The sequence below is a fragment of the Ursus americanus genome, chromosome 3, assembly GCF_024610735.1.
Source record: "Ursus americanus isolate L20-20 chromosome 3, mUrsAme1.1.p, whole genome shotgun sequence".
NCBI lineage: Eukaryota > Metazoa > Chordata > Mammalia > Carnivora > Ursidae > Ursus > Ursus americanus.
Window position 1 is genome coordinate 6,239,191 of NC_142129.1, and position 27,748 is coordinate 6,266,938.

The 27,748-nt window shown below is 57.9% G+C and overlaps 2 protein-coding genes across 5 annotated transcripts; one reads left to right on the forward strand and one right to left on the reverse strand.

The window, feature by feature from the left end:
• Positions 1–1,323: 1,323 nt before the first annotated feature.
• Positions 1,324–9,933, forward strand: ATG9B (autophagy related 9B). Its single transcript, XM_045792333.2, has 14 exons — positions 1,324–2,614; positions 2,732–2,775; positions 2,942–3,006; positions 3,186–3,347; positions 3,872–4,013; positions 5,528–6,282; positions 6,452–6,605; positions 6,828–7,007; positions 7,597–7,833; positions 8,003–8,136; positions 8,316–8,412; positions 8,610–8,733; positions 8,820–8,961; positions 9,150–9,933. Exons 1-13 carry the CDS (start codon positions 2,074–2,076, stop codon positions 8,945–8,947), a joined length of 2,763 nt encoding a protein of 920 aa, XP_045648289.2. The 5' UTR covers positions 1,324–2,073; the 3' UTR covers positions 8,948–8,961; positions 9,150–9,933.
• NOS3 (nitric oxide synthase 3) lies at positions 9,921–27,748 on the reverse strand. Of its 4 annotated transcripts, none has more exons than XM_045792330.2 (26): positions 27,534–27,748; positions 26,109–26,211; positions 25,648–25,796; positions 25,267–25,429; positions 23,897–23,988; positions 23,666–23,807; positions 23,327–23,466; positions 23,048–23,222; positions 22,453–22,554; positions 21,679–21,873; positions 21,487–21,560; positions 21,171–21,315; positions 20,815–20,919; positions 18,012–18,079; positions 17,478–17,594; positions 17,197–17,371; positions 15,195–15,327; positions 15,005–15,083; positions 14,696–14,883; positions 13,991–14,163; positions 13,513–13,723; positions 13,339–13,426; positions 12,167–12,288; positions 11,167–11,315; positions 10,608–10,802; positions 9,921–10,514 (listed from the first exon to the last, which is right to left on the reverse strand). In XM_045792330.2, exons 1-26 carry the CDS (start codon positions 27,692–27,694, stop codon positions 10,353–10,355), a joined length of 3,606 nt encoding a protein of 1,201 aa, XP_045648286.1. In that variant the 5' UTR covers positions 27,695–27,748; the 3' UTR covers positions 9,921–10,352. The 4 variants fall into 4 exon arrangements, with proteins under 4 accessions (XP_045648286.1, XP_045648285.1, XP_087716825.1 ...); XM_045792329.2 differs by having other exon boundaries at positions 26,109–26,214; XM_087860699.1 differs by having other exon boundaries at positions 13,991–14,187; positions 26,109–26,214.

Consider the following 27,748-nt stretch of genomic DNA (forward strand, 5'->3'; position numbering starts at 1 on the left):
TGCCGGCAGACTCCAGATGTCCCGGCGCCTCCAAGGAGTGTAGAGTGCTTGTCCTAGGGGAGGAAGGGACAAAAATGATCTGGGGAATTTTTTTTTCCCCAAAACGTCTGCATGTTCCTTGTCACCCGCCCCTTTCTCCCAGGCAGGTCAGAGTTCCAGGGACGGCAGCCACGTGTATTTGGGAAAAAACTACCCTGGTGATTCTGATACACTCCCCCTACTTAACTATCCAGAACCACTAGCGTGGAGGTCCTGTATTGCTTATCGAGGTGCGACCCTAGGTCCTTCTCCCCCATAGATGCCTTCCTCACCGCAGTCAAGGTGACTTGCCTAAGGCTCCCACCGCACAGCTCTTGCACCTCTGTTGAGAGCTTATTTATTTCTTCCGTGTAATTATTTGCACAGCTACCTCCCCCAAGGGCTGTGACTTCCTTCTGGTAGTGGCTCTGCCTTATTCATCCATACCCTCTTCCCCTCCAAGTGCCTGACAGAGGAAAGTGCCCTTTTTATAATAAATTCACTTGAATTGGGGTGGTGGTAGGGAGGCTGTCAGTTGATGAATCTGGGGTGGAACTGGGTAAGAACATGTGCCAGATTAGCTTGAAGTTGGGCTGGGAGTATGGGAAGGGTCCTAATGTGAGTATGTTGAGTATTGGGGTGAGTGAGGTTGAAGAGAGATCAGGCAGAGCCTACATAACCCACCTTGGCAGATGTCTCCGAGAGATGGGAACTTCCTAGCCCCTCTGCAATGTGGGATTCCATCTTGGGCACTAGGATGCCACCTCCAGAAGGAGTGAATCTCGTTTTCATAGCTCTACCTCCGGCTGCTCAGGGATAAAATGATGCAAGCCCTGAGCTACTGTAACAATCCCTATCCCTGGAAGGCAGCACAGAAGGAGAAAAACAGGCATATCTGGACTCCCATTTTGTGGTCAATTTCATGATTGCCTCCACATTCCTCCAATGAACACTCTGGACTCACTTTATTCCTCTATTTCATGGCTAATGTCCCCTACAACAGCCCTCAGGCCTGAGCTCTGGAGGCCCTGACACCTGGGTGGCTGAGTCAGCACCTCAGGAATGGGGTTCAGTAGGAAACCTGGTGATTCAGGGCCTTAGGAATGACGTCGGACATGGCAACAAACCAGCTGCTACTCTTTGTTGTTGAAGTGGCAGCAAGGAGCTCAACTCAGCCAGATCTCCCTGGGTATTCAAATTACCCTTCCAAATCCTGGCCCCCCAGCTGCCCTCTGCTGGTTCATTCAGCTCTGATGCTTCTCCGCCCCCCCCCCCCCAAACGGGATAGGAAAGGGGGAGAGGGTTTTTGACGTTTAAGGGGATAAAGAAAAAAACATAATAGAACTTCGAAGAGGCTCTTTTCTACGGTAAGCTCCCCAAACCTCTTCCTACATCCAGGATAACTGCCTCTCCTTTCTTCACTGCCTTCCCCCTCCTCCAGTTTCCTCCAACCTGGCCTTGAAGGTGGGCAGTCTCCCCTCTTCCCTTAGTACCATCAGGCAAACAGAAAATCAGCCCTTTCTTTTCTTTTTCTTCTTTTTGCTTTTGGTCTTAAAGCATTTCTCTGTTGATTTTTGATCTGTGTGTGTGTGTGTGTGTGTGTGTGTGTGTGTAGGGGGAGGGGAGACAAGATTTTAAGAAATCAAAGATTTAACATCTCGGTTTCGTAGTATTATAATCCTTTGATAGGAGTTTCTTTTTGCTGTGTTTATTTGGCTGCTACTCTCTGGCCTCCCCTTTAAATCCGCTCGAGGTCTGAGGAGGGGAGGATAGGTATCTCTGGTCTGCCCGCTCTTCAGTCCCCGCCTCTCCAGCTTACACCCCTCCCAGGCACAGAGGCTTGGCCCTGAGAGGTTAGGCCGCAGATTGCCCTGGAAGGGGTGTGAGTGGTCAGACAGGTGACTGAGAGCTGGGACGCCTGAGGGCTGCCCTGACTGAGTCACCACGCTGTTGTTGTCACTATCCTTGTTGAAGTCCCTGCTTAGCACCCCAGACCTCTGTGGAAGCAGCAGCAGCTCCCGTCCTTCCAAGCTTTCCAGAGAAGCTAGTGGCCTGATGGTGAGGCGAGTGGGCTGGGGGGGGAGCAGAGGGCGGCTGGGGCGGTGGGGAGACCTGGGGCCTGGATCGGTGCCTCTCCTCCCCATGCCCCTGCCTCCTCTTCCTCCTCCTCCATGTCGGGGGCCTGGCGGAGGGAGGATTTCCATCTTCTCTCTGTCCCCTGCCCCTCACACAAGAAGCTCCCCTTCCTCAGCTCCCCCTCTGGCCCTGGGACCCCCCTGCCCAGCGGTGCAGGCCCCAGGGGCCTCTCAGCCTCGCCACAGTGCCCTCCCCACCCCAACAACGCAGGCACAGCCTGCGATGACCCCCATCTCTGCTCCTCCCTCATGGGGCTCCCACTCCACCCCACCCCTGGCCTCAGTGACTCCCCCTCCCTCACGCCGATGCCCCCAGGACCCTCCTGGGCTGCGGATAGGCCCTCTGATCCCTGAGCAGGATTATGAGCGGCTGGAAGACTGTGACCCTGAGGGGTCCCAAGATTCACCCCTCCATGGAGAGGAGCAGCAGCCCCTGCTCCATGTGCCTGAAGGGCTCCGAGGTAAGTGTGGGTGTGGGGCTGCGAGGGGAGTACTGGGGAGGGCCTGGGGGCTCCTGAGGGTGTGAACTGGTCACTCAGGTGAGAGCCAAGTCCCAACAGTCTCTTCTCTGTGCCCAGGCTCTTGGCACCACATCCAGAACCTGGACAGCTTCTTCACCAAGATATCCTTTGTACTCGACTGGGCAGGAGTGGCATGGGGGACCTCTGGGGGCTGGTGCCATTTTTGGCAGGGAGGCTCTGAGGATGCAGTGCTTTGGGGGAGTGAGGGAGAGGGGTCCTCAAGAAAGGCCCATCATGCCTCAGGCTTATTTCTTGACGCGCTGTCACATCTACAGCTACCACCAGAGAAATGGCTTTGCCTGCATCCTGCTGGAGGATGTCTTCCAGTTGGGGTGAGATACTTGTCCCAACCCCCAAACTCTGTCATCTTGCTTCCTCAGTAGTGCCTGCCGCTTCTAGTCCCCCCAGCGTGGCCACCCCCTTCGCCCCCAGCAGCCCAGGGGCTCAGCAGGGTGGGGAGGACCCCCCGGGGCTGGCCTGGAGGCTGATCACCTCACTCCCTGTCTCCCAGACAATTTGTCTTCATTGTCACCTTCACAACCTTCCTCCTTCGGTGTGTGGATTACAACATCCTCTTTGCCAACCAGCCAAACAACCGGACGAGACCTGGGTTGCTCCAGAACAAAGTAACCTTGGCAGATGCCATCCTGTCCTCCTCCCAGTGTGCCCAGCGGTGAGTGACAGCTGGCTGGGGGAACGACAGGGGGAGAGGAGCAGACAAGAACCCCCCCCCTTTTGTCCCTTGATCCAAATCAGCTGTTCTCCAAGTTTTTGGTCTCAGGACACCTTTTATACACTTAAACTCGATCAAAAACACTCCAGAGCTTTTGTTTATGAGAATCATATCTCTCTATTTATAATTATCTTATTAGAGAGTAAAGCTGAGAATAACTTTAAAATCTAAGAATGCAGAAGCACACATTCCATCGGCTGCCGACACGATGTCACACACATAGCCTCTGGAAAAGTCCATTGTACCCTCACGAGAGAATGAGCGTGAAAACAGCAGAAAACCTGAATGTTCCCTGAAAAAAATCTGGACCTTGCAGACACTCAGGGATTCCCAGGGTGTACACTTTGAGAACCGCTGGTTTAGCTGGGTCCCCCTCTCTGTGACTTTTCCATCTCTCCCCAAGTCTAGTCTCCCTTTCTATTGGGCCCCCACTTTCTCGCTGCTATCTGTCCCGCCCCACACAGGATCCGCTCCAGCCCCCTGCTGGTCTTCCTGCTGATCCTGGCTGCGGCCTTCTGGCTCTTACAGCTGCTTCGCTCGGTCTGCAACCTCTTCAGCTACTGGGACATCCAGGTGTTTTACAGGGAGGCCCTGCACATCCCCCCGGTGAGCTGGGTGGGCGAGGCTGTGGATGGGGTCCCTGTCAGAGGGGGCAGAGAATAGGGGAGGAGTGGGGGCTGTGCAGACAGAAGGACCCAGTGGAAAGCAGGCAGAAGGCCTTATGGACACCTGCCCAGGCCCTGAGTAATGTTAGGAGGTGGGGTACCACCTTAGAAAACATGGTCCTGACCCTAGTGGGATTTTGTTGATTTAGTTAGATTATGGAAGATGATTTATGGTCACATGCTTGTGGTCGAAACAGTAGGTATTTAGAGGAAGGGTGGCCATCTGGCTTTACAGGGCAGCAGGAATTCGGGCGGGGCTGGGAAGGCTAGGAAATAGGAGGGCATTCCAAGTGCTGATGCAGGAAGTGGGGCAGCACTGAGATGGACCCACTGGCCTGCAACTGAATGGTCAGGCCCCATCGGGGGATCCCACCCCCCTGTCTGGCCTCACTCCCTATTGCAGTGGACCACTGTGATGGGCCCCTTCCCTGTCCCCGTTCATGCTTTGCCCTTTCTTTCCTCCCCATCTTCTTCTTGTTCTGTTCCTACGTTCTTTCTTTAAGACTCAGCTCAAAGGCTACCTTCTGCAGCCAGCTTCCCTTGCTTCCCTCAGAAGTGCAGAACCTTCCACACAGCTCTCCTGCACAGAGAGGCGGAGAGGTTTCAGAAAGCCCCTTGAGTAGGGGAGCATAGGCAGAGTGCAGGGAGGATGGAGAGGGCCAGGGTAGCACAGGTCGGGGAGGGCGGGAGTTACACCACTGCTCCTCCAGGAGGCTGCTGACTCTTCCCTTCCTCCTCCTCCCTTCTTCTCCTCCCCTATTCCTTTCAGGGGAAGGGGAGAGCCTGGGATGGACTGGAGAGGCTGGCCTGGAGGGACTTGACTAAGCCGGACTGGGGCAGCTGGGTGAAACTGGGCTAACATGAGGTTTGCAGATGAGCCCCAAGTGAGATCTGACAGCATCCCACCAGACATGGACACGGCCAGTGTCTTAGGCAGGTTAATCTGGTGGTGGAGTGGGATGGGGCTCGGGGGTCTCAAAGCATGCTGAGACAAGGAGGCTTCTGGTCCTGTGCGGGCCAGCACCCTAGGAACGGGAAGGAGAGAGACTTTGCATTCCTGGCAGCAGTTCCGTGCTGTAGGTGAAGAACTTCCGGGTGGAGGGGGAGGGTCCAGAACAGATGCTCTTCAGGAGCTGAAATCAGATACCTGAAGAAGTTAAATGAGTAGGTGTCACCGGGAAGCATGTGACTCATGGCCTCAAGAGAGGCAGGGGCAGGAGGAACACAATTCAGAAGAGGATGAAAGGAAGAAAGAAGTGTCCTGATTGTTAGTGACAAGGTCAGGGGAGGGCAAGAGAGGGCAGAAAGGGAAAGGTGGCAGGTTTCACGCCTTCGAGGACGCTGGGAGACCAAGGTGGGGAGAGGGCAAACGAGGGATGTAGCCCTGGTCAAGTGAGGGCATCCACCGTGCGGCAGGATCCAGCTTGCTGGCGCTCAGCAGTGCCCTCTCCTCAGGAGGAGCTCAGCTCGGTGCCCTGGGCCGAGGTGCAGTCCCGCCTGCTGGCACTACAGAAGAGCGGGGGGCTGTGCGTGCAGCCGCGGCCGCTGACCGAGCTCGACGTCCACCACCGCATCCTGCGCTACACCAACTACAAGGTGGCTCTGGCCAACAAGGGCCTGCTGCCGGCCCGCTGCGCACTGCCCTGGGGAGGCAGTGCGGCCTTCCTCAGCCGCGGCCTGGCGCTCAACGTCGACCTGCTTCTCTTCCGCGGGCCCTTCTCGCTCTTCCGCGGGGGCTGGGAGCTGCCCGACGCCTACAAGCGCAGCGACCAGCGGGGCGCCCTAGCCGCGCGCTGGCGGCGCACGGTGCTGCTGCTGGCCGCTGTGAACCTGGCGCTGAGCCCGCTGGTGCTGGCCTGGCAGGTGCTGCACGCCTTCTACAGCCACGCGGAGCTGCTGCGGCGGGAGCCCGGGGCGCTGGGGGCGCGCCGCTGGTCTCGCCTGGCCCACCTGCAGCTGCGCCACTTCAACGAGCTGCCGCACGAGCTGCGTGCGCGCCTGGCCCGCGCCTACCGCCCGGCCGCCGCCTTCCTGCGCGCCGCGGCGCCCCCCGCGCCCCTGCTCGCGCTGCTGGCCCGCCAGGTCGTCTTCTTCGCTGGCGCGCTCTTCGCCGCACTGCTCGTGCTCACCGTCTACGACGAGGACGTGCTGGCCGTGGAGCACGTGCTCACCGCCATGACCGCGCTCGGGGTCACGGCCACCGTGGCCAGGTGCTGGGGAGCTCGTCCGGAGAGGAGGGGGACATTCCTCTGACCGGGGGCCGAGCCTCCCGCCAATCCCTACCCTTCAGGCCGTCAGCCCTGCCCCCCGCCCCCAGCCCCGCCGCCCGTCCGCACATCCTAACTGCAGGCCCCTTCTCCACCCCCACCCGCTCTCCAGGTCTTTCATTCCGGAAGAGCAGGGTCGGAGTCGTTCCCCGCAGTTCCTGCTGCAGGCGGCTTTGGCGCACATGCACTACCTCCCAGAGGAGCCCGGCCCCGCGGGCCGGGCCAGCGCTTACCGGCAGATGGCGCGGCTGTTGCAGTACCGAGCGGTGAGGGTCCGCCCCGAAGGGGGGCTGCGGAAATACCCGTGCAGCCCGAGGGCGCCCAGGAGAAGGCGTGGGACAAATGGGCTCGGCTCGGGGCTGGCCATCCCAGGAGCCGGGAGGCTTAGAGGTTTCCGGCCCCGGCGAGCGGCCCTGGGGATCTCTTGGTCCTGATTGTGAGTGTGGACCCCTCAACATGCCCTTCTTAGCCTCACCTTGCTTCCCCAGGTCTCCCTCCTGGAGGAGCTCCTGTCCCCACTCCTCACTCCGCTGTTTCTGCTCTTCTGGTTCTGCCCTCGTTCTCTGGAGATCATTGACTTTTTTCATCACTTCACTGTGGATGTGGCTGGAGTTGGGGACATCTGTTCCTTTGCCCTTATGGATGTGAAGCGCCACGGCCACCCTCAGGTTAGAGCCCATCCCTGGCTGTGTGGGGTTGTGGTTGGGTAGGGCTTTGCTTGCCTCACTCAAAGCAGAGCTGGGTTCCCCCCCAAGCTCCATTGCTTGCCACCTGTGACCTTGAGCTAGTCACTTCACTTCCCCACACATTAGTGTCCTTATCTGTCAAATAAGGACAGTGACTGTAGCTAAGGTACAGGGCTGTGAGGATTACAGGAGATGATGTGTCTAGAACCCTGACAGAGTTCTCAGCACATTGCAACTCCAGTAAGTGGGAGGAAAGACTGTCAGAGAGGCAGAGGTATGAACTGGTCAGTAGGTGGGGCTGGAAGCAGGCGGTCAGGCCAGCCCTGGGGTCCAGTGTACACAGGCTGGCGAAACATTAAGCCCACATCCTCCCCTAGTGCTGGCTTTAGACCCCGGTCCTGCTTTACTGCTGTGTTCTTGGGTGATCTTGAGCAAGGCCCCATCGTGGCCTCTGTTCTTTGACCTGGAACACGGGCCAGTGTTTCCTGTCCCGCCTACCCCACGAGGCTCCCACTGAAGCTGTAAGAGCAGTGTGCACAGCATCTGAACGACTGACTGTTCTTGTTCTCAGTGGCTCTCGGCAGGACAGACAGAGGCCTCACTGTCTCAGCGCGCGGAGGATGGAAAGACTGAGCTCTCCTTGATGAGGTTCTCCCTCGTGCATCCACAATGGCGCCCCCCTGGGCACAGCTCCAAGTTCCTAGGGCACCTTCGGGGCAGAGTACAACAAGATGCAGCTGCCTGGGGCGCCACCTCTGTTCGCAGCCCCCCTACGCCTGGGGTGCTCAGTGATTCTTCCTCACCTCTGGTGAGTTGCAGCTTGGCCTGCCCTTCTGCCCTCACCACTCGAAGTCCCTCCTGTCCCTCTCACTTTTTGTATTAACCTGCTCCTTGGTCTAGCTTGCTCTCAGTCATTCCCTGGACTTCCTCCCTCCCCTTCTGTCCTCTCTTCTGATGCCCTCTTCTCTTGCTCCCAGCCTGAGGCCTTTCTGGCCAACCTCTTGGTGCAGCCCCTCCTGCCCCCACGGGACCTGAGCCCCACGACTCCCTGCCCAGCCGCAGCCACAGCTAGCCTGCTGGCCTCCATTTCCCGCCTTGCCCAGGACCCGAGGTGAGGAGGGGGAGCTGGAGAGGCAGGGCAGCCATGGTGGGGGCGTGGTGGTAGGGGTGGGGGCTGGTCCTCCAGGAGGAGTATACATGGGCCCTCGGAAGGGGAAATCAAATCTGGCCCTCGCTGTGGGGTGCAGGGGGGAGAAGCATGTCTTTGGTGTACTGTGCCCTCTGTTCCAGCTGTGTGTCCCCAGGAGGCACTGGGGGCCTGAAGCTGGCCCAGCTTCCAGAGCTTGCTTCTGCTGAGATGAGTCTTCATGCTATCTACCTGCACCAGGTGAGCAGAGGGGTGCCAGAAAGAGAAATGTAGGGAGAAAGCAGCTGAATGAAATGCAGATGGGGTGGGGGGGGTAGAGTGTAAGGAAGTACTCGGTAGGAGCTGGAAGAGCTGAAAAGCCTCTGCACCTAGTCCAGGGGCTGGGTTTCCCACTGTGTGGCACGAGAGAGCCCACCATTCCTCTTCCTTCCATTTAGCTCCATCAACAGCAGCAGCAGGAACTGTGGGGCGAGGCTTCAGCCTCTTCCCTGTCCAGGCCCTGGTCCAGCCCCTCCCAGACACTCTCGCCCGATGAGGAGAAGCCATCCTGGTCAAGTGATGGTGAGGTGGTCAGGGTGTGCAGGGGACAGACCCTGGGTGGACAGTGGGCATCACCACACCGGCCAGCTGATGGCTTTTCTCACCAGGCTCCAGTCCTGCCTCCAGCCCCAGACAGCAGTGGAGAACCCAGAGGACCCAGAATCTGCTCCCTGGACAGTTTCAGGAGACCACAGACACCCAGAAGGAGCCTGGTCAGGCCGCTGGTACTGACTGAGAGGGCTCCTCAGGGTCAGTGTTGTCTAATGGAGCAGGAGGGTGGGGGTGGGGGTGGGGGGGGATTGGGGAATGAATAGAAAATTGGGTGGAGCCCCACTTGGAGGGATTGGGGGCAGTGGTGGGAATTCAGGGTGATGCGGATGGTCATCTTTGGAACCTAACCCCCTGGAATGCTTGCCAAGAGCCTTCTCCTCCCCCAGGTTCCCTGGCTTCTCCAGCTGTAGATCAGACAAGATGGAGTGGAAGGACATGACGCCGAGCCCTCTTCAGAGACCCTCCCCCCCCCCCAAACCGTAGGCCTAAGGACGCTCTAGTTGGTCAGGACTTGGGGGAGGTTAGTGATGAGCTCACCCGGGAGAGCCAAGAAAGGGTAGGAGAGGAGATGCCAAAAGATCTGGAAACAAGTCTTAGAGATGATCCCCACCTGGGGGCGCTAAGGGGACACCACCCCAACTAGCTGTTCTGGAGCAATTGCCTGGGAAGCACTCCCTAGGTATTCTCAGGGTGAAGTACAGGGCCAAGGCGGAGGCCTAGCTAAATGTAAGGGAAACAGTGAGGGACAGGACCTGACGGCAGTGGGCTCTTCAAGCCAGCCTGGCCTTCAGGGTCCCACGGGACTTGTGGAGGGGGGCCATGGGGACTTGTGAGTGGAAAAACTATGGAGGGCTGATGTCTTTGGAGTTCAGCACTAGGGTGACGTCGGAGGAAGTGGGTGTGGCCGCTCATCCTGAAACCAGCAGTAAAGGTTGCTCCTGGCTGTGTCACACATCTTTGTGACCTTAGTCTCTGGCATTCCCCCTGCTGACAGCTGAAGGCTGTACCTGCTTCTCAACCAAGAGCAAGGAGGCAACACAGAACTGTCTGTGATTGGCTGGAAACCACATTTCTAGAGCATTGGTCAGAGTGGAGAATGTAGGGTAGGACTGCCTTCCAAAGAATTACCATGACCTTCATCTGCACAAATTAAAAGACAAAGCTTGTCATTCTGTAATTTTAATCGATGGGGCTGGGTTAGGCGTCTTAGTAGCTCTCATAACATCTGGTCCAGTCTCTTATGGGGAATTTTCAATAATAAATATTTGAATGATTTAGAGATTAGGTTTCGAGATAAGATACTCCTGAGAGAGGTAAAGGGAATCTAAAACTCACCTAAGGAACACAAAGGGGGTGACAGTAGGACCTGAGAGGGGGGGCTCTGGACCTGGGGCAAGTAAACAGACCTAGAGAGGGACATTTCACTCATTTCCGTGAATAAGGCGATTTAGGGCACACTCTGGACAAAGAGGGGAAGGCACCTCGGGAGGGGAGAGGTGGCTGGTCTGGCAACTCCGACAGGAGAGCCGCAGAGCCAGAGTGGACTGACGGCCCCACTGCCGGAACTGGGATGAAAAACAGGAGGGCTCTCAGGGGCTGGGAGTGTCTGGGCCGGGCGGGTCGAACGCCCAGGGCACTGCGCCCCGCAGATGTCGCTCCTGCAAGGAAAAGCTCTGGGTGCGTATGCGGCTTGTCACTTCCTGCGTGCGCAGTGTGAGCCCGAAAATGTCCTCGTGATAGCGTTGCTGATCCTGCGGGGAAAGGGCCAGAATAGGTCGGATCCAAGGAGGAGTGGGCCCCGCCCCGGGCACGGCCCCGCCCCGGGCAGGCCCCGCCCCCCGCACCCGCAGCACGCCGATGACGTCGCCGGCCTCGTCCAGCTCCATGTCGCCCTCCGTCGCTAGGATTCGCTGCACCGTCTGCAGGACGCTGGTTGCCATGGTGACGTCGCCGCACACAAACATGTGGCCCCGCTCGAGGCACAGCACGCGGTGCACCTCAGCAGCCAGCTCCGTCCGCAGGATGTCTTGCACGTAGGTCTGAGGGAAGCCGGGATTAGGGGCGTGCCCTGGGAGAGGGGTCCTGGGGGGAGGGTCCGGCACCGGGTGCGAACCGTCTCTCCGCCGGCCAGACAGCTCCTAAATGCGCGGCGCTGGGGTCTAGAGAGGTGGAGCCAAGCAAGGGGCGGGGCTAGGGTGAAGGTGAGGGAGACCAAAGGCCCGCGGGAGGGGCCGAGTGGGGGCGGTTGTCTGAGTCCTTGGGGTGGGAGCTGAGGGGCGGGGCGGAGGGTGCGCTCTATAGGGGGTGGGGCCGGGCCTGGGCCCGCCCGCCCCTCCCGAGCGCCCCTCGGGCCTTCACCGGTGCCTAGTGTCAGGTTACCCCCGCGCCCTCAGGGTGTCGCACCTTAGGGCTGTCGGGCTCCCGGGAGAAGGCGGTGAGGACGCGCCCAAAAACTCCGCGCTGCTGGGCATCCTGCACCTCGTCGCGGTAAAGGTGGTCGAGCTGGGAGCATCGGCAGCCGAACACCAAAGTCATGGGGGCGGGCTGCAGCCCTGCAAGCAGCACTGCGGCTTGGGAGAGCTCTCTCCCCGGGGCGCAGCCCTAGCGACATCTCCCACTGGCTAACCTCGCCCAGGCGGACAGCCCAAGCCTTTCGAGTGGAAACAACCACTCTCGGCTGACTAGCCTCCAGGAGAGTGCAGGATGCTCTCACAGAGACCTCGCCTGGCCCCGATTTACAGAGAAGACGCTCAGGGAAAAGCAGAGGTGTGCAAGAGGTGGTGGCTCCTCCGGTGGAATGACCAGTGGTGGCATTGCACTAGAACGTGGGCCTTCTGACTTGGAATTCCAAGCGCTTGGCACCATCTAACACGGAAGTTCTAGGACTCCATCTAGCCCTGTCCGGGCTCCAACCCCATACTCTTGCACATCCTCAGCTTCCACATAATCTGCCTTTTTATCAGTCACAGCCCCTTCCTTTCGATTTACCCGCTGTCTTGCACACCCTGTGTCCAGCCTGAACACCCTGTAGCTTCCTTGGGTCTTGGACACATCTAGGTGAGCTCTGGCACAGTCCCAAGTACACTTTGCCTTCTGAGTGGACATTTCTGCCACTTCTGGACATTTCTGCCTTCTGAGTTTTAGCCCCATTCTCTCTAGATTTCCAGTTCCCCTTACCCCTTGTCCTTAACCCTGTCCCACACCTACTTTGTGTCTAGCCCCAGGAAGCCGGACCAACAGGGCACTGCCCTTCTCTTGGTCTAATAAGCTTCTTTTCACCTCTGTGGCCCATTCCTTGCCCTCTTTCCTACCTGGCTTCTGTCTTGTAGCCCCCGTCCCTTTTCCCCTAGATTGTAGTGACTCCCTCCTGCCTTCCAGTCATTCCCTTGGCCCCCAGTCTCACCTTTGCTGTCAATGTCATGCAGCCGCTCCTGCCAAAATCCCCGGAAGGGGGCAATGCCTGTGCCAGGGCCCACTAGAATGCAGGGCAAGCTGGGATCAGGCGGCAGCCGGAAGGAGGGAGCCCTAGTGAAGGAACACGCTGTCAGGCCCCTGTGCTTTCCCAGCTCCCACATTCTTACCAACTTCAACTGAGAGGGGAGAGGAGAACTCCACTTCCACTGGTAAATGTGTTGTCAAGTGCTTACGACACAGTCTAGCTCAGAGTGGGCACAGTGTGTTTATGAAAAGAACTCTACTTGCAGGCAGAAACTCCCTGCACCTGTATCTCTGGAGGATGGGTCAAAGGGAATATGAGTCAATTTGAACTGAAGAATGTTCTGATATCTCAATTTAGGCGATTTACAAAATATGGGAAGGGAAGGACAGCTTTTGGTTCATAAGAAGTTCACTGAGTGTTTATTTTAAATCCTAGCCTTAATGTTGGTATTTGGTTTATATTCAGTAGATTGGTACAGTTTGTGATTTAGCCTCCTGGATGGGTTTGGGTTACTGGACCCAACTGGTGCATGTCCTGGGAACTCCTTTTAGTCCCTCCCAACCCCCAATCGAGGCTTTGGGTCCCGGCTGCTGGATGAGGCAGGGCTTTTGAACCCAGCACAAGGAAAGGGTATCCTGCGATCTTTTACTTTCTTTGAGTCCTCAGTGATGCTATGGTAACCTAACTAGTTCTCCCCAGACTAAGTGGGGACTTGGCCTTGAACAGGGTACAGTTCCCAAGTGCCATGCCTCCCAATATCAGACTGACCCCAAAGATGTAGTGAGGGACATAGTTTACCTAAAAGCATCAGGGCCTGCTGGTCGAATCCCAGCCCTGTCTCTGGGAAGGAAAGCTTTGGGACAGGACCCTAAGTACTAATTAGCGAAACACCCAAAGCTTAGTCAAAGTTCCGAAGTAGCTTAACCAGATACCCCATTCTAGATATGTGTTAAGTGGGTCCTCCCTGCTCCCCATCATGCCTCTAACCAAAGCTCCCACCCTCACCTTGTGTCAGCCACCTGCCGATTCCTCCATCTGTCCCTGGCCATCCGTGTGGCACTTTGTCCACCCCTGCTTGGGCAGACACTCTCTTCTCGGTGCCCCTTCCACCTCCATCCCCTGAAGTACTCACTCACCCCCTGATGAAGCAGGGTACAGGATCTCCGGCCTTCAGTTGGCTTAGCCATGTGGAGCAGACTCCATAATGAAGGGGGCCCAGTCCATCTGGGGGGTGGTGAGGAGAGGGTGCCAATGAGGGGCCCGTCCCAGGGTCACTGTGTGGCCCTGACCCTGGCCCTCCATCAGCTCACCCTGCGTCCTGTATGCCAGCACGGCTACCGTGAGGTGGATCTCTCCTGGGTGGGCGCTGGGTGCTGAGCTGACTGAGTAGTACCGGGGCTGGAGCAGGGGCAGCTGGGTGAGGAGCAGGGGGGCAGGTAGTGCCACGGAGGGGAACTGCTCCAGCACCTCCAGCAGCGTGGGGCAGCGGAACCACTTCCACTCCTCGTAGCGCCGCGGGTCCTGGTGGGAGCAGGGCGCAATGGGCTCAGAACCTCCCTACCCTGCCTGCTGACCTCCCTTCTTGACTCCTCCTGAGCCGAGCCTCCTGGGCTTTCTCCCTCCTTAGTTCAGGCCAACAAACATTTCTTGAGCACCGAGAATTCGAGATGAATTAATGACTCCAGAGCTAGGTCTTAAACCCCAGGGTGCGCTAGCCAGGTGGACTCCCTTCCCCACCCGGCTCCTCCTGCCTCTCGAGCCCCTGCTGCCCATTGGGGCTGCCCGCACCTGGCTGAGGCTCTCGAGCTCCTGCTGTTCGCTGGACTCTTCGGCCAGGGTGCTGAGCAGTCGAAGGAGTTGAGGGCTGGGCGGGGAAGTGATGTCCAGGAAGAAGGTGAGAGCCTGGCGCAGTGTGCATGGGGGCAGCCGGGGGTCCCGAACCCAGCTGGGGGGCGGGCCACCTGGGGGTGATGTACAGGGGAGGTCTGAGGAAGGGGCCAGCCAGAACTGCAGAGTCTGAGGTGGTCATTGCTTGGGGGGTATCCTGGGACTGACCACACCTTGTGTTTTATTGGAGACCTTGCCCTTGAACAGTGGTGGTGGGCCTGTCTGGGTAGCCTGTGTGTGTGTGTGTTTGGGGGCCTCTGGCTGGTTTGGGTTGGTCCGGGTTCTTATTTTAACGCCAGGCACTGGTGTGGCAGGAGGTAGACCCGAGGCCCCCTACAGAGCAGGCGAGGCTGTCAGGAGGAGACTTTGGGGGGAGCCCAGAGGGAGGGGGCGGCCTTTTGGCGGTAGGCAGTTAGGTACTGAGAAAGGAGCCATGCTCTGTGGACCATCCAGCCACAAGGTCAGCCCAACAGGAGGGAACACAGCCAGCTCTGAGCACAGGCATTATGGCTGTCAGGGGAGGTGGCAGCCCTCTACCAGCTCCTCAGCTCAAGGGGACCCTGAGGCCAGGGGACGTCCCTTGTGCCCCAGACCGCTCCACCTCACCAGGGCTGCCCTTCTCCAGCTGCTCCACTGCCACTGGCTCTCCTGGTGGAGGCGGATCCTCCACACGGCTCAGCAGCGCCTCCACAAGGCCGGGCCGGTTGGGCGGGCAGATGCCTATGTGGTCGCCGGGCTGGTACTGCAGCGCCTCCTGGCCTCCAGTGTCTAGGCGCACCAGGATCGTGGCCCGGCTGGGGGTGAGGAGTTGGGGCAGTTAGAAGGGGGCAAGGAGGGCGTGGGAGGGAGGGTGCTGGGACAGAGGGGCGGAGGGGCCAGGGCAGGTGTGCGTGTGGGGGAAGTGGTCCTCCTCACGTGGACTTGCTGCTTTGCAGGTTTTCCACTGAGAGGACCGTAGCCTGGAACATTTTCCTCCTGTGCACGTGGATCAGGCCTGGGGGGAGACTGAGACTGAGCCGGGAACCTGGCCGGGCCCCTGACAGTGAGTCCTGGGACCCTGGGAGCCCAGAGGGCCAGCAGAGTCAGGGGAAGGCCAGAGCCTCACCTGGCAGCAGCTGGAGGCCCTCAGCCTGGGCACTCAGCCGGTACCTTTGGCGCTTCCAGCTCCGTTTGGGGCTGAATATATCCCGGGCGGCGGCCTTGGCATCCTCTCCCACGCAGAAAGTCTCACAGGAGGCCTGAGGGGCAAGGGGTGAGGGCCGGAACAGTGAGAAGCTCAGGGAGCCTGAGGCAGGAGGCTGAGCTGGGCTGTGGGGTCCCCAGTGGCCACCTTCCTTCCGTTCCTGGGACTGTGAGAGTGGGGGGGCCTGGGAGTGGGAGGCGCCCTTCCGCGGCTCATGCCTGTGGCCTCAGCGGCCCCGGTGGCTTAGGCTGACGGGGCCTGTTCTTCGGCCCATGGCATGGCTTGGCCACTGCACTAGCTGTCCGTTTGCACGTATTTACCAGTGTCACACCCACCAGTTCCTCAGTCTGGTGAGTGTTACTGTCTCAGGGAGCACGGTGCCCGGTACACAGCAGCACTCAGTGAATGTGTCAGTGTGCGCAGAGCTGTGTTCAGATTCCGACTCCTCTGCTTACATTCCACGTGCCTCACTGACCCATCTTTCCGCATCATTAGGTTCCAGGGAGGATGAAATGAGAGGCTTTATGTAAAACCCTACAGTGCTCCCAGAGTGGGACACCACATTTGGGTGGCTGTGGCTGCTCTGTCCTTCCTGCGTTGCTCACTGGGGCTGGAGGGGCCCCGGGGCAGGACCCCTGGGAGGGTGCATATCCTATTTGTTTCTGCTCAGGTAGGAGTCCTGCACACTGCTGGTCCTGGCCCAGGCTTGAAATCCAGGGCTCACCCATGATTGGTTGCTCCCTCTCCTCCCAACTCGCATATCACTAGTCCTGTTAATCTTTCTTTTGTGTGTGTAAGGTCTTATATCTCTTCCTTCCTTCCTTGCCCCCCTCCCTTCCTTCCTACCCCCACTGCTACCACCGTCGTTCGTTCAGCGTCTTCCTGCTTCTAGCTGAATGTTCCTCTTGTTGACCCTGCGTCTCTAAAGCAGCATCCCTAAAACTTCACCTTGTGCCCCTTTTCCTGTCCCGCTCCTAGCTTCTAGTCGCTTCCTTGCATCTGGATTCTTGTTTTCCGTTCCCATTCTCCTCCCAACCTGAGCCTATCTATTTTTTCAGCTTGTCTTTCTCCTCCCCAGCAAACCCTCCACAAACCCGCCAGGCAACCCCACAGCCCCCCTGCTTGCATGTCCCCCTTGGCTCCATCAGGCCAGACTTGCTAAGCTCAAGCCTGGGAACCCTGGGCGGGCCAGCACTGCCCTACAACATTGCATGTCTCAAGGGGGAGGGGTGCAGGTGGGAGTGAGCCAGAATTGGGGTGGGAGGGGAAGCCCGGGTCACATGTGTGAACAGGAGTGTCAGGACAGGCAGGAGTCTGCTCACCTCCAGGCATAATCCCCAGACCAGGCCGAGCTGCCTCTGGGGGAAGCCCTGCCTGAGAAAGTCACAGCCCTGGGATGCACCCCTTCTTGCACTTCCCTGAGCCAGGCAGGACACCATCGGTCCAGGCGCCACCCCAAGCCTGTCTGGCCTCTGACTTCCTGTGGGTTCTGTGTTGGCCTCAGTTTCAGCCCTTGCCTCTGTCCAGCCTTCTCTTGGGCCTTCTCCTCTCCCTCCGCCCTGCCTGCCCTGCATGCTTTTTCTCTGGGCGCCCACTCAGGGGCCCCATCTATGCCTGGCTGAAGGTCTGCCTACCGTGGCCCTGTCTGCTCTCCTCTGCCTGGGCCAGGCACCTGCCATGTTGTTAGGGTCGGATCACCCACTGCTGAGGACTGAGCCAGGAGGGCTGGCTGTCCAGTGGCGAAATGAGGATGGATTTTAGAAGGAACAGGATGGGACCAGAGAACCAAACAATCAGGGCAGCAGCAAGGCCTCCAGCCTCAATATTGCATGTCTCAAGGGGGAGGGGTGCAGGTGGGAGTGAGCCAGAATTGGGGTGGGAGGGGAAGCCCGGGTCACATGTGTGAACAGGCCCAGGGGCTCACCTGGAAGGCGGCCTGGGCCCAGCCACGGAAGGCCTCCTCCTGGCCACACAGCTCATCTCCCTGGCCCAGCTGCAGCAGCCGCTCCCCACCCAGCTCCTCCAGCCGTGTGTCCACCGCACGAGCAAAGGCGCAGAAGTGGGGGTATGCCCGGGATCCCAGCCCGAACACACAGAACCTGGGGTTCAGGGAGCCGTCACTGGAGCCCACACCCGTCCCCGCCTCATGTATGCCCAGGCAGCTTGCCCTCCCCCCCATGCCTCCCCTCAGTGCAGCTCCCACACCTGAGGGTGCCCAGGGCCCCTGCGCTGTCTGTGTTACTGGACTCCTTTCTCTTCCGCCTCCAGGAGGACACCAGCGGGTCTGAGCAGGAGACGCTGTTGAAGCGGATTTTGTAACTCCTGGCAAGAGAAGACAAAGACAGGGCTGTCACAGAGAACTGGGAGCATGGTGCAGGCCCAGACATAGCTCGGGGACAGCTCCAGGCTCTCTGCATCTGGGATAGGAAAGACCTTGCCCTTGGGCTTGGCTTTGTCACCCAGGGATCTCTGTGCCTTCAGGCCCCAGTGTGCCTCCCTTGCCCTTTCTGAAGGGGATCTGAGGACTGACCAGCCCTCAGAGTCCCCGGGGGCTGCGAATGGCCGGGTCGCAAGGAGGGAGGGGCTCCTGAGCTGTGATGGGTGTCCAGGCCTCCTACATCCATCCTCCAGCTTGTTGGAGGCATGGAGGGACAACATTTCAGCCCTCCTTTCCTCATTGTCTCCAAATGCCCCACTGCCCTCCCTACCACCTCCCCCCAAGCTCCCAGCCCCACTCACTTGTGCTGTTCTGGCCGAGGGGAACTGTTGTAGGGGCCGGACATCTCCATCAGGGCCGCCGCAAAACTCTGGGGAGGGGAAGTGTTGGTATCATGGTTGGTTTTGTTTTATTTCAAACCACACAGAAGTTTAAAACTGCAGTCAGCTGATCCTTATTATTTGTAAATTCTGATTTTAATTTGTTTTGAAAATTTTAAAACTGGTATTGGCTTTTTGAAAACATTACAGAACCATAAAGTAATAAAAGACAAAAATCTACCCTAACCTTTCCTCCAGTCCTTGCCCCCAAGGCATGTACCCTATGGGCAGGTGTTTAAACTCCTACATCTGTTTGGTTGAACTTCCATATATATGTGTATTTATAGTTTTTTCAAAAAGTAAAAATGGGGCCACACCATACTTACCTGCTTTTTCCTCGGTAACCTATCATGGACCTCTTTCCAGGTCCACACACCAAGACTGACCTCCTTTTGAATGGCTGCACAGTGTGCCCACATTTGCATGGACCACATGGAGGAGACTCTGTCTGACTCAGGATATCTGGGCGGTGTGTGACCAGTGCTCCAGCACTTGTACATATACATGCCCGCCTCCTCTTTTGAGTGTTTCGTTAGGGTAGTCCTTGCAAGGGGAGCTGCTGAGTCAGGATTTAAAGGCAGGATGAAGTGGGTGGTCAGACCAGCCCGCAGCAAGAGACACGCTCTTTGCTCACTCCTGCCAACACAGCATGTGGCCAGTCCTTAATGTTTCAGACAACTTGATAGGTGGAAAACAGCCCTCCCTCTCCCTGCATTGCCTCCATTGCTAGTCGGTGGCACGAACATCTTCTAGAAGGCTGAGCTGTGTCAGGTGCTGCCACGGAAACAGCTAAGAGCTACAGGGACACCTTCACACAGCAAAACCTAAAACGTGGCAAGCCCGGAACACCCCCGCGTTAGTGGTAGGTGCGTTTGGGTGGTGTGTCTCTAGATTCACCATAATTAGTGTGTGCTACCTTAATTTTATTTTTTGAACCTTTTGTTGAAGCATAATACGTTCAGAGAAGCACACATATCACAAATGTACAGCTTTCTAGATTTTCACAAACTGAACATACTTGTGTCCTCAGCCTCCTCTCAGGAAATGTTGCTAGAACCTAGAATTCAGCTTTGGACCCCCAGTTACCACCTCCCACCCCAGGGGGGCAACCACTCTCCTGATTGAAACACCATGGATTCTTTTTGCCTGTTTCTGAACTGAATACAAAGTGAACCCTACGGTTGGATTCTCTTGTGTTTGTCTCCTTTCCCTCTACATTGAGTGTTCAGATTCATCTGTGTCGGGTGGTTGTGAGCCATTCACCGTCATTGCTGCCTAGAATTTGAATAGACCACAATGTATGTATCCGTTCTGCTGTGGACCATCATTGGAATTGTTTCCAGTCTGGGGCTGTTATGAATAATGCTGCTGTAAACATTCTTATTAGTGACTTTGGTGAATACACCCCGTTTTCTGTGGGCCGTATTCCTAGGTTTGCACCACTAAAAAAAAAAAAAAAAGAAAAGAAAAAGAGGTGAAATTTACATACACTGAAATGCACAGAAGTTAGAGGTGCAGTTCAATCCCTGTGGCTGTTTGGCAGTTTTTTGTTTTTTTTTCGTGTTTTTTGAAGTTAAGCATACATCTGTCCGATGACCTAGCAATTCCACTCCTAGGTATTTATTCAAGAGAAATGAAAACATAAGCCCACAAAAGCCTTGCCCAAGAATGTTCATAACAGCTTTATTCATAATAGCTAAACCCTGGAAATGGCCCAAGTGTCCGTCAGCAGGAGAACAGAGAAACACACGGTGCGTTCACACAGTGAACGCCTCAGGCTGCTCGGCAGTAGAAAGGAGCAAGTTACCAAATCACTCACAGTGAGATGAGCCTCAGACGTGGGCCGAGTCCTTACTGTGTGCTCGCCTTTCTGTGACATCCTAGAGCAGGCCAAAGTAACCTGGCTGACAGAAGGGATGGACTGGGAAGGGGCTGGCTGGGGGCACTGACAAGGGGACTGCCTAGGTGATGGAAATGTTCTATGTCTTTATAGGGTAGTGGGTCATGTCGGTGTAAATACTGCTTTTATACTAAAAAAAGTCAGTGATCTATTGTTCTTTACAAGGCAGATCAGAATGACAGCTGAAGTGGGCAGCACGGGGTCGGGGGGAAGTCTTGCCTCAGAGTTCTGCTCTGGGCTGCTTGGGGAGGTGCCGAGTGCTCAGGAGACCTTTATCACCTAGAAGCTGCAACAGCCAAGGGTACGAGGAATGCCTGTAGCGGGGCTGCCAGGGACGAAGCTGGGAAGATAATGGCTGATGATAAAGTGTTCAGTGGGGGTGCTCTAGTTTGTTTCTTTAAAGATTTGTGCAGAAAGTGAAGTTGCCTAATCTCTGTTGCCATCCGAGCAGTGCTCTTTTCTTTTGTTAAGGAAAGAAGAAAAGAGAAAGCTGAAATTGAGTAGTAAGTGGAGTATCGCACTTTTTCTAACTTGTCAGTGCTTGAGAGCAGTCTGACCTCGTTGGCCAGCCAAATGCCTTCCACATATTAAACACTTGCAGGGACAATGGAAATGACCCAGTGACACACTGAAGCAGGTGTGTGTGGAGGTGGGGCTGGAGTCTGGTTTGTGCAGGCTCTTGGGTCCCAGTGCAGTGTCCACACACACACTCTGCGGGACTCTCAAGGCATCTCCACTCTCCATCATGGAGGTGGGGTTCCTGCCCAGCCTCCCCATTTTGAATCTCCCCTCGTTTCCCGTGGCCCCTTTCCTGCTAGGCCTTACCTCTCCGTTCTCTGGGGGATCACCATTCCCAAATGTGCTGGTCACCACCAACACCAGTGTCTCATGTTCAAGGGACACCACATCGTACTCATCCATGCACAGGACCTGTGGACGAGAAGACCGATGTCCCAGGGACTTGGCCCCTGCTGTCCTGGCACTTCTACTCTGACCCGCCCTGGCAGGGCACAGTTCAGACCCTGACTCAGGCGCAGACTTGATCCCTGAATCCATTTGGATCCCGGGCTTTCTCCTGGGCTCTGACTTGTGACCCTCTTCTGTCCTCTGGGGCACATCTAAATATATGGATGGGCCCCCTTCCCCTTCCCAGATCCCCACTCCTCTGGGCTTAGCCCTACCCGGGGGTCGAAAGCCTTCCGGAAGAGTCTCCCCAGCTGCTGTGCGTAGCTCTGGGCCCGGCCGGTCTCGGAGCCATACAGGATAGTCGCCTTCACTCGCTTTGCCATCACAGTGCCCATGAGTGAGGCAGAGATCTTCACCGCACTGCAGGCGAGAGCAGGGTGAGGGCGGTCCCAAGGACATGGAGCCAGAGCCTCCCCAGGTGCATGGTCCAAGCAAGGTCTTGGGGCGCTGAGTGGTGGGTGTGTGGGGGTGGGGGCCTTCCCACTGCTACAGCTGGGTGTGGGGGAAGGGCAGTGCTCCTAGGGCACCTACTTGGCCACTTCCTTAAAGGTCTTCTTCCTGGTGATGCCGGCACCCTTGGTTGCACTCCCCTTCCATGGGTCTGGCTGCAGGGGAGTGATGGGGGGAGTGGAGGAGGAGATAAGTAAAACAAACATTTGGAGGCCCCTGGGGGCTGCTTCGTTAGAGCTGGCCACAGTGGGCGAGAGCCAGCGGGGTGGGCACCTGATAGCGGAAGGCCGGGGACAGGACATAGTTGACCATCTCCTGATGGAAGACAGGGGTGAGGCTGCCAGAGATGGGGGGCACGATCCAGGCCCAGTCGGCAGGGCAGCCCCCCCTAGCCTTCTGCTCGTTCTCCAGGTGCTTCATGAAGGAGGCAGTGGCAGCATGGTGGTCCACGATGGTCACTTTGGCCAGCTGGGGTTGGGGAGGCAGGGGCTTAGACTCAGCCTACAGACCCACACTCCTGTGACCCCAGTCACCGCTGTGCCCTGGGTCACCCCAAATCTAACCCAGGCTGTTCCCCCACCATGCTGTCACCCCTGGCTGCAGCATGCATCGCGAGCCCAAAGCTTGGCACCAGCAGCTCCCGTCTCCCACGTCGCTCTGTCCTGCCCCTGAACCAAAACATCCTAAACTCTGGCCAGGTTCTCAGCAGGCACTAGTTTCCTCAAACGACAATGCTCAGCAGGCCTCCAGTCCTGGAGTTGGAGTTTCCAGAATCCAGGGGGTCCCACAAATCACAATATGTATGCGGTCTGCCCCGGGGGCCTGCATTACCGAGCATGCCCTGATCAGCAGGGCTCTGAGCACACTCTACCCCCATATTGTGGCGCCTGGAGTAGTAGGTGCTGTGTCCCCAGCAGCATGGGCCCAGTGTGCCCCATGGACCATGGTAGTTCTTCCAGCTGTTTCCAACTCCTGCCCCTGTCTCTAAGTGCCTCCCTGTCTTCCAGCCCCAGCCCCTTCCCTCCTGGCCGGTCTGGGCCAGTGTACCTGGTAACTGTGCAGCACGGCCAAGTTGATCTCCACCGCGGCCCTGTCTTTCCACAGGGATGAGGTTGTCCGGGTATCCAAGTCCATGCAGACCGCCACATCCTGGGAGCGGGGGTGCATGGCATTGGTAGGGACAAGGTTTGGGGGAGTGGACGGAGAGCATCTTTGGAACTCATGAGTAGAAGGAGTGAGGGTGGGTAGGTGGCCATCGAGAGGCCAGACTGCTTAGTTTGGGGCGGGTTCAGGTTCTTGCCTGCAAGGCACACCTGAGCAGAGAGGGACCCTGGACCAGTTACTTCTCTGCCCTGGATTTTAACTTCTTCTTTCTAAGATGACATTGTTTTTGCAAGATCTGCCTTGAGAATCTGAGGAAAGCTATAGAGCTATAGATCCCAGAAAAATAACTGCATATTTGTATCCATGCATGTATATTCCTTTGCCCCAAATTCACAGTCCCAGAACCCTCCAAAATTCTAGTGTAGGAGGCAGCCTGGACCTCACTCAGGTGCTCCCACTTGCTGACAGCGTGGGGACCTATTTGCGAGGCAATGGCTCCAAAGGGGATACGTCCTCTTCCCTACGTATGGGTCCTCACCTCCAGGATATTATATCGGTGAGGGTCACACAGGTTCCGCGTGCCAATCTCAGTGCTCATGTACCAGCCGCTGAAAGGGGCCGCAGGGAACTCCAGTCCCCCAATTTCCAGCAGCATGTTGCTCACCGCTGGGAGGGCATACCAGCGCAGGCCCAAGGCCGCAAACCACTCCAGCCTGGGGGTGTCCGGGCAGGGGATCAGGCTGCCTGTGGAGCCTGGCCTGCCAGGCCACCCCCGGGCAGCCCCTCCTCCGCCTGCCCCATTCCCTCTCATGCTCACGTGGGGTGCTCCAGGGGCACCTCGAGGACCAGCTCAGGGGGCAGAACAAAGAGTTCTGGGGGCTCATCTGGGGCCTGGAGCAGTAGGGGTAGCACGTCAAAGCGGCCGTTTCCTGGGGTCCAGCCGTGCTGAATGCAGAGCTGTGGGGGGCAGGGCCAGAGGTAGCTCTGAGGGGCCCAACCTCCTGCCCTCCTCAGGGACCCCCTTCATTGGCAGCTCCCTCCTTTATCTCAGAGTCCCCCTTCCCTGCTCCACTGGTCACTCTTTGACTGGACTCCCACGCCTCCTCCCAGAGCCCTCATGGGCTGGCCTCCACCCGCTCCGACTCTCTGGGCACACCTCTGTGATCTCCACGTTGGCTGGGTCCCCCCGCACCGAGCCGTCCTGCTGCCTGTAGCCCGCGTAGCGCACCAGTTGGCTGTTCCAGATTCGGAAGTCTCCGCGGCCTGGGGCACGCTGGGGGAACACTGTGATGGCCGAGCTGACACATGGGGACGACAGCTGTCAGAGCCCTGCCTTCACTGCCACCGCGGGGAGGGGTGCCATCTGGCGCGGTGTAGGGGCACTCACCGGAGGTTGCCCCGGTTGGTGGCATACTTGATGTGGTTGCAGATGTAGGTGAACATCTCCTGGGCAGAGCTGCAATCCCGGGCATCGAACACCTGAGCTAGCCAAGGCAGGGGGCGGGGGGAGGGGGGACAGGGCTCCTGAGTCTCAGCTCTAGGAGAAGGTAAGTAGCCACCTCGTCTGCAGCCTCTAAAGGCTGCGGGGGTCACTCGTCACGGTTCTTTCCTTTCTGGGGAGCCTCCCTGACCATCTGCACCCACACTGAACCCCCCCTTCCTGCCCTGCACCCCACACACCCAACGTAGCCTGGTCTGCTCCTTATCTCCTTGCTGGGACAACTCCCTACCCCTGCAGAAGCTGACTCAGTACCTGATACAGAGGAGGGACCCAGTCACTGCCACACTGATGATTGGGGAAAGGCACCAAGTGACGGGGAGGCCACCTAAGGGTGTGGGTGGTGGGTTCCCCGTTACCCACAGTGCTCAAGCAAAGGCAAGTGACCCCGGGCCAGTTAGCAGACTCTCCCTGAGCACACTGATGGCGGGAAGGCAGCTGGCTGCACTTGGTGGCTCTCCGGGGAGTCTGCCCGTCCTGACATTCTGATGCTGGGAGAAGCCACCTTGACTAGCTGAGTGGGGCCATCAGCAGGGAGCTGGGAGGTCCCTTACCTGCTTGGGTTAGTGACAGAAGCGGGGGGTGGCAGTGGCTGGTCTGGGGCCAAGGTAGGGATGTAGCAGTGAGTGGGATTCAATATGGAAGCTCTGATGGGTTCAAAGTTGAGCTAGATCTTTGAACAACTTCAAGGGGATGCAAGTGTCAGATAGGATCGTTCTTTTATTGGTGACTCCTTTGGGATTTACTGAGCATGTGGCTTTATTCCAAATTCTTTGGTGGCCAGTTACAGCTAAAGAGGCCAAGGTCATGGATTAAGTTCCCCTGTGGGTCAGCTTGCTTCTCTTAGGCCATTCCAGGGGTGGGAGTGTGAGGGAGGGTGTGAGGCCAAGGTGCTGGAGGACTGGGCTGGACAAGTGAGGCCCACAGGGAAGAAGCAGCAAGGGACCGTTTCCAGAATGCTTCTGTTGCTCAGACAGTACTCCCTGGGATCACTGCCCAGCTGTCCTCACTGACTCAGTATGTTTGGGTGTTTCTGGTGTTTCTCTCCACAGCCAGCCAAGCAATTGCTATGGGGCTTAACAACCAGGTGTTCACTACCAGCCTGTGGGCTCCCCAAGGGTACCAATCTCTAAGGGAATGGGCAAGGATCTCCCCACTGCTTGGGACCCCCCAGGGAAGCATCAGGAGCTGCCCTCACTGCTCCTTTCCTCTTTTTTGTCCCTCAGTCCCGATTCTGGGTGCTTGCTGGCCAGCCACACCTGCAGCTTCCCCCATTGGATCCGGCCTACGCAGCGGGGAGCATTTCGCCAGGCCTGCTTGGCTCCGAACACCAGCTCGCTCTCCCGAAGCTGGTAGGTGCCCTTGGCCGCTATCTCAGCTTCCATCTCCTGAAGCCTCTGCTCGTGGGCCTGGGAGCCGCTCCTGTGGTGGAGAGGGGAGCAGAAGAAAGTCACGTCGGGAGGAGAGGTTCCCCAGGCTTTGTGTGGGTGTTGGGGGGAGGCTGGTGGGTGCTGGCGTCAGGGTGGGGGATGATGGGAGTGGGTCCTAGGGAAGGTGATCATCCTTTTGAGGGCTCAGCAGGACCAGGGCCCCAGGTCAAAGGACACGGGTGGGCTGTGGGTCTCAAGGCATGGTCTCACCTCTTGATAGAGCTATAGTACTGGTTGATGAAGTCCCTGGCCTGGCTCAGCAGCTGCTCAGGGGGTGGAGGGTCCTGAGACGGCCGGCTCTGCAGTTTCCGTGGAAATACCAGAGAGCCCAGGCAGCGTCTGGGGGTGCAGGGCCCATCCTAGGTTGGGGTGGAGAGCAGAGGCAGAAAGAGCAGGGAGCATGGAGGTCAGGACTAGGTCAGGGTGCAGAGGCAGGGTGTGGGACCAGAGGGAAGGTGGGTCTGGGCAGGTGTGGGTGCAGGGCTGGGGCTGGGACTGGAAATCGGGGTGAGTTGGGCTGGGCTGTGGCAGGACTTGGGGCAAGGGCTGGAGGCTAGGAGTCACCAAAGTCCCCTGTGTGTCCCTTATTAGCTCCTCTGGCTCTTCCCGGTGTCTCTTTGAGTTCAGCCACGCTGACCCTGATGTGGGATGGGGAGGGCTCCCCGCCTTACCTGCTGTGACTGGGCACTCAGGGTGTCGTAGGTGATGCTCCCCACCTCCCAGTTCTTCACGCGAGGGAACTTGGGCCCGTCCGGGGGCCGGGTGAGCGGGGGGCTGCTGAGACCCAGGAGAGGGGTCATGGGGAGGAGTGTATTTCCTTCTGGATGTGCCCCCAGAGACCCCTCTGGCGACATGAATAAGCCCTGTGATTTATTGCTCGCCTGCCTCATGCTTCCTTACGTCTCCTCTGTGAGCCCTCACAACGCAGTTAGGAGGTAGACAGTATCGGCCACCTCATTTACAGACGAGGGACCCGAGGCTCAGAAAAGTTAGGAATCTTGCCAGAGGCCCTGTGGGCAGAACTGGTCTCTTTAAAATCCAGGCCCGCCCCTCTCTTGTATTGCCAGAGCCTGGGCTGCCCAGGGCAGCAGTGCTGAGCTCCTGAGCCCCTGACCCAAGGCTGGGTCCTCATCCCTGTTCAGGGCCCACCTCGCCTTTTCTGGACGCGGGGTGTCCAACTCCCTGGAGCTGTGATGAACCCTACCTTGAGGGGGATGGAGCCCTTGGCTGAGCTGAGGGAAGCCCCTGCAGGGATTCCTCAGCTCAGATTTCCCTCCCCACTCACACCCCTCCTGACAGTAACCATCGTGTGAAGGGAAGCCTCAGAGGCCTTATCACTTCCTCCCAGAGGCTGAGGCCTGCGGCGGGGAGGAAGGGAGGGACTCGGACCTCGGTGGTGCGCCTGTGCGGAGCCTTCCCCACGGAGCTGCCTCCAGGCCCCCCGCCACCCTGCCTGGCCTGACACCCTACCTGGCCTCCAGCTGCCCTTTCTCTCTTCTTGGGGCTGAGGATGGCAGGTTAGTTTGGGGGTTGATGAACACTAGGAGGTGAGGCCAGGAGTCGAGGGAAAAGGCCTGTTTGCTCAGTCTTTTCAGCCTCCCACCCCAAGGGCCTGACTCTCCTGGGCGAACTCTCTCCTCTTTCTGTGAGCGGATCTTCTCACTCTCCTGTAACTATCCTCCCCAGCCCCTTTTTTTCTGTTAAATAAGCATCAGTGTTTGTTGAAGGCTTGCATGAGCTAGAAACTTACAACAATCCCCTGGAGCAATCACTGCTATGTCCATATTTTATATACATGAAGGCTCAGAGAGGTTAAGTGACTTGCTCAAAGTCAAACAGCTCTTGGCATCAGAGCAGCATTCAAACCTGGTCAACTGGCACCCTTACCTCCCGCTTTCACCTGCTGCCTGCTGGCCCTGATCCTGATCTCTTATCTGAGCCTCCCTGATTGTCCTGTTCTGTCCATACTGATAGCCCTTTTGTGTGGGCGACCTGGCCCTCCTGGCTGGGCTACAGGCTCCCGCCCTTGCCAGCCAGGGCTCCTGGGCTTGCCACCCTCCCTCCCACCCCCTGCTTCTAGCCACCAGGGCCCTTACCTGCGGTCCAGTGCTGGTGGGGGCGCGGGTGCCGGTGCCCTGCTGGGCTCAGAGGAGGTCGGGGAGGCAGGGCCCTGCTTGCCGCACAGCCCCAGGCCCAGGCCCAGCCCCAGGCCGCAGGGGGGCCCGGGTTCCTGGCCCACACTCTTCAAGTTGCCCATGTTCAGCCTTGCCTCAGCTCTGGCCCTCCGAGCAGAGCCCAGGCCTTTTCCTTA

Bases quoted from the DNA above. Each gene is read 5' to 3' on its own strand.
- ATG9B (XM_045792333.2), top strand. From the start codon at position 2,074: ATGGTGAGGCGAGTGGGCTGGGGGGGGAGCAGAGGGCGGCTGGGGCGG. The intron at 2,615-2,731 runs GTAAGTGTGGGT...CTCTGTGCCCAG, and splicing joins TGTGCCTGAAGGGCTCCGAG to GCTCTTGGCACCACATCCAG. The intron at 4,014-5,527 runs GTGAGCTGGGTG...CCCTCTCCTCAG, and splicing joins AGGCCCTGCACATCCCCCCG to GAGGAGCTCAGCTCGGTGCC.
- NOS3 (XM_087860699.1), bottom strand. From the start codon at position 27,694: ATGGGCAACTTGAAGAGTGTGGGCCAGGAACCCGGGCCCCCCTGCGGC. The intron at 21,874-22,452 runs GTACACTGGCCC...CCCCAACCCCAG, and splicing joins CCGTGCTGCACAGTTACCAG to CTGGCCAAAGTGACCATCGT. The intron at 17,372-17,477 runs GTGTGGGAGCTG...CCTGAACCCCAG, and splicing joins GGGGCCCTGGGCACCCTCAG to GTTCTGTGTGTTCGGGCTGG.